We start from the raw sequence: 9,086 nt of genomic DNA on the forward strand, positions 1-9,086 counted from the left end.
TGCCTAGTCACAATTTTAGTTGATGTATCAAATGGTGAAATATCTTGAATTAAAGCTTCCATACAACTTAATAGCAAATCTGACGCCATTTATACTCTTCAGAATTTAATTTTAAATATCTAAAATTTGGTACTTTGTCTTGTGAAAATATAATTAGAGATGTCCCAAATTTACCAAGACATCTAGCTTCAGACATCTGGAAGGTGGTGATAGGGATTTTATGTTAAAACGGCCTGCCACAGTAAACTCAGATTTGAGTAAGTAGATTTCAGACCCTGAAACTCCGTATTCACACAGTTCCTCCGTGGTTCTCTTGTCCGGGACGGGTTAAAGAAGTGGAGGACCGCTCGGGTCTCGGATGATTTTTCATCCCTACAGGTTGTATGCTGGTTAGGCTCCTTTTTCGCAGGTAAGTGTGAACTTTAACCTCTGGCTGCATGCATGTGACTGAATGCGGATGGATCTTCACGTGTAGAAATTATTCTTGGGGATATAATGTAAAAGATTTATAATGATATAAATGTTTATTTTGTTAAAAACATTTTGTGGCAACGAAATGCGGTTATTTCGTGCAGTTCGAAATAACCGCACTGAGGTTATTTCTTGGCGTGCGTTTTCGAGAAACATGAAGCTGTGTGAAGCTGTCGCGGGAACGCGCATCGCTCGAAACTGTCTCATATTGATGAGAAAATGGATTGATACATGACTGAAGAGGCAACTTATGAAAATATTCGTAATTGCTGATATGAAACTCATACCAATCATATTTCATATCAATAAGTCAATATTTGGGGAAAATAGACAGGGCACGCAGATTTTGCCAGGCTAATAACTTGCTTTGCCAAAAGATGCGTCCCCCTGCTAACTTGGAGAAATAAGTTAAGAGGGATTTCACCTTTTCTACATACTGACACTTCTCCTCTGAGCTACTAGTATAGATTTCATATTAATAGGACCAAAATTAGGGAAAATAGACCGTGCAGATATTGGCAGGCGCCGAAATCGTATTGCCAAAAAACAAAACAAAACAAAAAAAAACATCTCCTATTTTAAAAGACTTCAGGGTGATATACGTACAGGCCCTATATTCTCTGTTCATGCGTTAATCTATTGTGGTGTTAAAAGAAAAAGCGAGGAACTGCAAACATAGCGGAGAACATGTTCATCAGACACTGACTAAAACATTCGACTCGTATATGTCTCCATACATATGTATGAAGACGGTGGGTTTTATTTCGCAAATGAATTTAAATAAATATTTACACCTGTATATAAATATCCATACATTAAAAGTCTTCATACATTTATTTAAATTCATTTGCGAAATAAAACCCATCGTTTTAGGGCTTACATGGTTAAGAAACATGATGATGTTACGAATATCTTTAAAAGTTGACTCTTCTGTCATATATTTCAGTCCGTTTTCTCACGAGACAGTTCAGAGCGATGCGCGTTCCCCCGACAGGGCACGCGCGTGCCCGCTCGGCATAACAACTGCCGAGCAGAATTTAATTTGAAATATCTAATAATTAAATTCTCCGTGACTGCTGTAGAGTAAAAACTGTTATTTTCACACTGCTCATTATCGGTGCCCGTTGAGGACATTTGAGCTGGTTTAGTCTAATCTTCAGTCTCAGATAACTGTCTTCTTTGCTAGCTGTACGTCAGCGCCGCCCCTTTGTTCTGGTCAGAAATAGTTTCTAAAGGAAATATATTTCGTTCCAGGTTTCCACTCAATAGACTTGCTGACTCAGCACAATAGAATAACAGGTTTTCTTAGAAAGCTTTTTTTCCTGGCATTTATGAGCCTTTAAGAAATTAGACTGCTGATGCTTCAGAAACTAAACTAACCTGTCCTATTGTATCTTAAATAATTCCGTGCTTCACTTTCGTTTGGTTTTCACTCGTACAACAGAAGCTTTTTATAATCTCTCTCTCTCTTCTTTTTTGTTTTTTAAAGTTGTTTGTGAACTGCAGAGCGGATTTATAGACTTTGGAGTTATTGTAAGCCAACCGCTTCCCAGAAAGCGAAAGTAAATTACTCTGAAGCTTTGTCAGCTGTGTGAAGCTGACACCCCACCCACGTCAAAAACTCCAGCAAATAGTCTGAGTGGTTGGTGCTCCGTTTGTGCAGGTGTGTGCCGTTAAAAATTTCGTTTGTACAGCTTCAGTTTCTAAAGTATTAAAAGTTGTAATTTTGGCCGATGACGTCACCCCCCCCCCCCATCTTGCTCCAAAACAAACCAAAGTGGACTACTTCACTAAATCTACCGCAGCGAAGTTGTTTTCAAGTTGGATGTTCCTCGTCAGTGGGACATGTAAGCTATTAAAAACTAATCGTACTTCTTAAATGCAAAATTACGTAAAAAATGTAAAAAGATCTAAAATGGGGAAACTATTGAAGAAAAAAAGTAGTAGTATGGAATAAAACCAGGTGTGGACTTTTTTGACGTGAGTGGGGTATCAGCTTCACGTAGCTCGTTTTGCTTTCAAAAAGTGGTGAAGGAAAAAAAATCAGTTCCCAAAAACCTCCGCCATCGTACCGGACGTTTGTCAAACATTATACCTCCACCCACTCGGTGTGTTCGTAATCACTTAAATTAATAGGAGGATCCTAGTTACCAAAGTGATCTAAACTATTCCAAGGATAAAAATTAATTATGAATTTTGGTTCTAAATTAACTTAACTGCCCAAAGAGAAACTATATTGATAGAAGTTACAATTTACAAAATTAAACTTGAATGGCCACAACAATATTTCTAATCTCTGCTTGATTCAACATAAATACAGAGGTTGATTTTTTTAAATTATTATTATTGGTTAATAAATGGATAGCAAAAGGTGCTCAACAGGAGATTTTTTGTTTGTTTGTGTTTACAGAATTTGAACAGGTGAAGCTAAAACTATGACACTTGAGAAGTTTTGGGGAAGTTCTTTTATTTAGTCTTAAATGCCAAATGTGTAGATTCTTTTGTACCGTTTTGGTTTTATTACTGCTCTGAGTATATTGTTCTTTCAGCAATCTGCTTTTTAACTGCTCTTTTTAACCCTAACCCCTAACCCACTCATTTAAAATCTCTTGTGTAATATCTTTTAATGACATTATTTCACGATAAATAAAAAAACTTTCCAGTTCTACTTGGAAGGTAACCTCATATATCTTCTCCTACATCTCTTGGCTCCGCAGCATGTCCTCCACTCTAACTCATCATGTGATCTGGCAGTCTGACGGGCTGGTGGCCTACCTGAACCCCCGGCCCTGGACCCCGGGCTCCGTGATCCTGGAGAGCCGCGCTCCAGGCAGCGCAGGAGGCAGCATCTTCCACCTCAGTGAGTCTGAGTGCTTGACCTGGCTGCTGGGGGCGAGGACCGTCGCTGAGCTGCTGTGTGACAGGCTGGGTGTTCGGAGGTGTGCTCTGGTCAGCAGACCCCACAGAGACAAACCTGCTCAGGTGAGAAGAATTACTCTGGAGGAAAAATAAACTCGGGTTTAAAGGATTTGCCCTTAGCCATGGGGTCTAGTTTCTATCACACAGAAAAATGGAGTTAGATTTTTTGAGTCTATTAGATGATTCCAGCTACAAAATCAATGGATATTCATGTTACAGAATCCAAACAAACTCTACCGATCACTTAAGTTTTGAAAGTACTGTTGTGAAAGCTACAACATACCTGCAGGCTACCTAGCTAGCTAGATCACTGTGGAGACATCCTGAGTGTTAGCTTGTTATGCTGAAGCTAACACCTAAAACGACGAATATTCTGCTTAATAAGGAAGTTTACCTAAAGTTCTATATTAAATCTACCAGCCACTTACTAACACTTATTGCCCAACTCTATCCTAAATAGATAATTCATATCTTAACCATACTAATGAATATCTTGTATTATAGGATAATACTTTATTATTCTCTGCTGTTGTTAAAAAAAAAAGCAGTAGTGGGCACAGCGCCACTACCTTAAAGCTAGTGGCGCTTTAAGGTTAGCGCAACTAGCACTTTAGCGGATATTAGTTTTGCTAATGCTAATAAAGTAGAATATAAACATCTAGATACTTGAATAATTCTTAAGTTGATAACCAAAACTTTTATGTAGGTGTTGAAGTTTATTCAACATAAAGTTTATAAGAAAGCCTCGTCAAGATAGTACTGTGGAATTTACCCAGAAAAGTTAATTTATAGAAAGTGTGCTAAACGTTAGCAAAAGAGATAAACTACAAATTAGATCTGCTATTTGCACATTAGCAGAAGTGTCCCCACCACTAAAAAGAAGAGGGATCACAGAAGCCTACATGTTTTTGTTTTGTAAATATGTTAAAATATTCTTACCTAAAACTGTTATTACTCCAAGGTAATTGGCTGCTTGTACCAGTACAAATGAAATTGATCAGATTTTATGTTCTTATAAGGTTTCAGTTGCTGCTTCTTAACAACCTTTTAAGTATCACTTTAGCTGTGCATGTCTGAAGCTTAAATACTTTAACGTTAAAGTAATTAGTGTGTTCTGCATATTTTTTCCACTTCAGGTGTTCTGGGTTTGCATCGCTTTGTTTGATCAAGTTGAATTGGCTTTGCTCCCCACAGATCCGTGTGCTGCCCCTCCACGGTCTGGACGCAGAGTGGCGCCCCCACCTGGCCGGAGAGGAGGAGCACAACGCTCACGACCCGGGATACTGCACCTCCAAAACGGCTCCTCGATGGAGCGACTCCAGCCTGACTGACGTCCAGAACCGAATCAGGGCGAAGCTGCCGCTCCCCGACGCGCCGCCCGATCTCACGTTCCTGGGCGACGACCCGGCTCACGCCGGCCTCTTCTCGCGCATCGTCCGAGGGGAGGAGAAGCAGTGGCGCGTGTGGGAGGACGAAAGCCACGTCGCCTTTCTCACTCCGTTCCCCAACTCTCCCGGCTTCACCGTGCTGGTTCCGCGGCGACCTCTGACCTCCGACATATTCAGACTGCAGAGAGGAGACTACGAAGCGCTGGTGTCGGCTGCCAGGAAGGTGTCGCTGCTCTTGGAGGAAGGACTCGGCGCCTGGGGGGTGGGGCTTATTTTCGAGGGCTTTGAGATCGACTACGCTCACGCCAAGCTGATTCCTCTGCTGTCACCTTCACCGTCAGGGGAAGGAAGTGAAGCCGCCACGCCTCGCTGCCCGCACTTCCACCCCACTTACCCGGGTTATGTCACGTCAGAGGACGGACCTGAAGCTGACCCGGAGAACCTGAAGGAGATGCATGCTAAAATTACTGAAGCTTAATGTCGCTGCGTTTAAGTGAAGGTGTTTTTTTGACCAATCACTAAACTGTGCTTGTTTTCCTTCAGCCAAGCATGTAAATAATATAAATCATCAAGCAAGTATTTTGTCTTTCCATCAAAACCATTGACTTTTTATTCACAAATCTGATTAAAACTATGTGAATACTAACATTCTAGTAAATGTAAAAGTTGTGATCTTTACAAATCAGACTCCAGTTTATGCATTTTAAATAACTTCTTAATATAAACTCTAACTTTATCATATATTCAACACAAAAGTTGCAAACACAATGCCCCCCCACCAATAAATGAAACAAAACAAAACTAACAATAAACAAAACAAAACACAGTTATTATAGAGAAATTCACACGTTGTTAAAGTAAGTAAACCAGAAGGATAATTGCTTGCAGTGCCACATATTTCCTGGAATATTTACTTAATCATTTTGCTTAAACTACATAACCCCTCATTACATCACTCCTAATTGGTTCCACTGGGCATTTCTTGCTGTGGAGCTAAATTAATTAGATCCTAAGTGCCCATTAAGTGTTTTATAAATCCCACACAGCTTTAGAGTTTCATTAAAAATAAAAAGAGCTTAAGAGTTTCCATAGCAACCAGCAGTGAAACGTAATTTAGCTGCAAAGATTACTGATAAATTTAAACACCTGCGAGAGAACGGTATATTTAAATGAGCGGCCGTCACTGCTACAGATGCATCAAATATTTAAAGTGAATTACTCTTTTATTGCAGCAGCATAATCTGAAAATGAGCCATTTAGCAACTGAGTGCAGACTTTTCAATGGGGAAAAAAAACAACATTTTTAGTTATTGTGTTCAAATATGATTTTAAGTTATACTTTACTTTTTGAGTTAACCAAAGTCTCGAGGAATGTTTAATTAGTAGCCAACATGTTTCCCTCAGGTATGACTGGTGATGGGAAACAAGTTAATTTATTGTCTTTATTTAACTTAACAGCATAATTATTAACCTGGATGAACATGATTCAATTCCTTGTTACTAATTGAAACTATTTATTTAAGTGGGATCAACAATTCTCTTTTTTCAGCACAAGATTAATGTGAATATCTTCATCAGTTGGTAAATAAAAAATATTGATAACGGGAGAAAACAAAAGTTTTCTTGGGTTTTACCAAGTCGCCATGATAACTATTTATTTTCTGTAAATGTGGAGGACGGGAAATGACTTTACACACGGCCGGGTTAAACCTTGACGTCGGTCGGGGTTTCCGAGACCTTCTTGCAGCAGATACTGTTCAGTCCCTCTGACTTTGAGATGTAGAGCAGGGGCTCGATGCTGCAGCTCAGGTCCATGATGGCGAAGACGCTGATGCTGATCAGACAGCGGTACTCGAAATACGTGTAGTAAGACACAAAGGGCATGAAGGCCACGGGGGGCAGGTAGTTGAAGGCGATGATGCCCAGGTTCTTCAGCACCATCTTGAAGGCTCTCTTCTTCACCGGGTGCATCTTTTCCTTCCCCGCCACTGAGTGCCGGAGGACCCAGATGACGGAGATGTTGCAGAAGACCATGACGGCGAATGCAAAGAGGATGACCCCGCCGAAGATGCCGGTCACGCTCATAATGCCGTTGATCCCCTTGTAGATGCTGTAGGGCATTATTAAACTCCAGATAAAGATACAAACGCAGACGCGGGTGATGGTCTCTTGGTAGCTTGAGAAAAACACCGGGTGTACGACAGCCATGTAGCGGTCCACACAGATACACACCTGGGGGTACACACAGGCAGGAAGAACCATTTAGCTTTTATTAGGTCTGTTAATTTATTTGGCTTTTAGGCTTGTAAAATTACTGCAGGGTACTTGTGCTTTTTCAGTGATGTCATCTAATTTGGGTGTCTGTGCCAAACCCTCACTACCATTTCACATTAGAACTATGAACTTCTGAGTATTTGGGCTGATCTTTAGTGGTGAACTGGACAAACGGACAGCAAAAGTGAAAAGCGAAATTAAAATGATTGATGGTTTTCAAAAACTTTAACAAATAAAAATATGAGAAATGTGGAGTCTACTTACATTCACCACCAGGCAGGGTGAAAGCAGTTTTGAATTCAGACAATATTTCACCTGCTCCAAAGCACCGCTTCAAACCGTCCGCGCGACTAAAAACGCGCGAGCTCACAAGCTGCGCTCGCGTCGCAAGAGAGACACTGACACCGTGATATTAGGCAACGTGTTTCGACGAAGTTGTTGCGCTGTTTTGCTCGTGCGCTCTCATCAGAAAAGCTGGTACGTTTCTGTTAATAGATATTTCGACGGACGGTCGGGTAGACATTCAGATACCGTTCCCTCAGTTCATCACAGGGGAGAACAGGGAGCCGGAGCACCGATGATTCTTTTGTATCCAAGAAGCAGATTGTTCATGACGTACCATCTGCTTCTTAGCTGGTTGAGAACAAAGGACTGGTTTTGTCTCACAGAAACCGAAACCAAGCAAACTGCTCCTAACGCCATGTTTAAAACTTGAGCAGGACCAGTCCCTGACATCCAGGCGATGTAGGCAAAGGCTAAGGGCGCCAGTCCAGGGGGCGCCATTAAAAGAGGTAAGAAAAAAAAGATTTTCCCTATTATTTTTAAAGCTTACAGTTAATAATATGATTATTCTATACCAATCTAGCAAATAATATAAATTACTTCCTCTAATAATATTGATACTTTACTAAGCCCCACTCCACCTTTTCCACTAGTTGGTTTGTTCCTCACAGTCACAGTAGAAGGACAAGTCAAGAAAAACTTACAAGAAAGAGCGGTGCTAGGTCCTTCACCCCATACGCAAACCTCTGGAAGATCCAGATTTTTTTGTTGTCCATATCCAGCCGGTTGGCCAACTCTATAGGGGTCATCAAGCAGAAGTAGGCGTCCAGCACGGCCAAGTTGAAGAAGAAGATGTCTGACGTGGAGGTGTTCTTCTTTTTTGAAGCGATTTGCCAGATGACAAAGATGTTGCCCGGAGTGCCAACCACCAGGTTGATCAACTTGCACGCAAAGTAGAAGGCAAAGGGCTGAGGGGACACAGCGCATTCTGGGTAATTGTACCAGAGAGGGCGAACACGACCCCCGGTGCTGGTCGAGTTGTCATAAAGGCTGGTGTTCAACATGTTTTAAATCTGGAAGGAAATGCTAAAAGAAAAAAAAAAGTTCATGTTTTTCATTCATGTCTAATCCATTCAGATCGCACTTAATAGAGAAACATCTCGTCAAACGCCTTACCTCAACACGGCACCGACCGTCTGATCCTGATGATCACTGGGACAAATAACTCACTCTACAAGGACCAAGTGTACCGTTTCAGGAATGGGACAGAATTTAGATCATGTGATTCACGTTCATAATATTGAGCTAAGTTGTAATTGGTTAACTACATGGACTTGAGTCACTGTCTGCAGTGATTGGATGGTGTGGAGATGGGTGAGGTGGAGCAACTTTTCTGAACAACGTGCAAAGTTGTAAAAGGTCTCCTGTTACCCAACATTTCTCCTTTTTTGGATTTTAGAAAATGATATTTTAGGTTACAGACTCTTTAGTAGGAAACATAACATAAGCCACCAACTGGATGGTAAGTTTTGTTTCTCCTGCAGCATGATGAATCTCCCATGAGTATTTTATCTACAGTAGCCGTACAGAAGCTTCATTTCACTGATGCAACCTGAAACAGTAAACAACTGATGTAAGGTTGGCAAATGAGAAATCTAATGCAAGGTGTTACTGTAGAGCTTCGACCGAGGTAAGGAACTTCACAATGGACACAAATAGATGCATTAATATGTTGGTGCCAACCACAGCACA

At 41.0% G+C, this 9,086-nt stretch overlaps 2 protein-coding genes across 4 annotated transcripts; one reads left to right on the forward strand and one right to left on the reverse strand.

Moving 5' to 3' along the window:
• The first annotated feature begins 248 nt into the window (after nt 1–248).
• LOC106919780 (uncharacterized) lies at nt 249–5,424 on the forward strand. Of its 3 annotated transcripts, none has more exons than XM_014990363.2 (3): nt 249–409; nt 3,189–3,453; nt 4,585–5,424. In XM_014990363.2, exons 1-3 carry the CDS (start codon nt 384–386, stop codon nt 5,254–5,256), a joined length of 963 nt encoding a protein of 320 aa, XP_014845849.2. In that variant the 5' UTR covers nt 249–383; the 3' UTR covers nt 5,257–5,424. The 3 variants fall into 3 exon arrangements, with proteins under 3 accessions (XP_014845849.2, XP_087865434.1, XP_087865430.1); XM_088009308.1 differs by lacking the exon at nt 249–409 and adding an exon at nt 1,993–2,134; XM_088009304.1 differs by lacking the exon at nt 249–409 and adding an exon at nt 2,384–2,579.
• Nucleotides 5,425–6,482: 1,058 nt separating this feature from the next.
• Nucleotides 6,483–8,398, reverse strand: LOC106919781 (somatostatin receptor type 2-like). The gene is made up of 2 exons (XM_014990365.2): nt 8,039–8,398; nt 6,483–7,010 (listed from the first exon to the last, which is right to left on the reverse strand). Exons 1-2 carry the CDS (start codon nt 8,396–8,398, stop codon nt 6,483–6,485), a joined length of 888 nt encoding a protein of 295 aa, XP_014845851.2.
• Nucleotides 8,399–9,086: the final 688 nt, after the last annotated feature.

Source organism: Poecilia mexicana, unplaced genomic scaffold (genome assembly GCF_051168715.1).
Source record: "Poecilia mexicana isolate PSO_F unplaced genomic scaffold, ASM5116871v1 scaffold_2, whole genome shotgun sequence".
NCBI classification, from domain to species: Eukaryota; Metazoa; Chordata; class Actinopteri; order Cyprinodontiformes; family Poeciliidae; genus Poecilia; species Poecilia mexicana.

Bases quoted from the DNA above. Each gene is read 5' to 3' on its own strand.
- LOC106919780 (XM_014990363.2), top strand. From the start codon at position 384: ATGCTGGTTAGGCTCCTTTTTCGCAG. The intron at 410-3,188 runs GTAAGTGTGAAC...TTGGCTCCGCAG, and splicing joins GTTAGGCTCCTTTTTCGCAG to CATGTCCTCCACTCTAACTC. The intron at 3,454-4,584 runs GTGAGAAGAATT...TGCTCCCCACAG, and splicing joins ACAGAGACAAACCTGCTCAG to ATCCGTGTGCTGCCCCTCCA.
- LOC106919781 (XM_014990365.2), bottom strand. From the start codon at position 8,398: ATGTTGAACACCAGCCTTTATGACAACTCGACCAGCACCGGGGGTCGT. The intron at 7,011-8,038 runs GTAAGTTTTTCT...GTGTACCCCCAG, and splicing joins ACCTAGCACCGCTCTTTCTT to GTGTGTATCTGTGTGGACCG.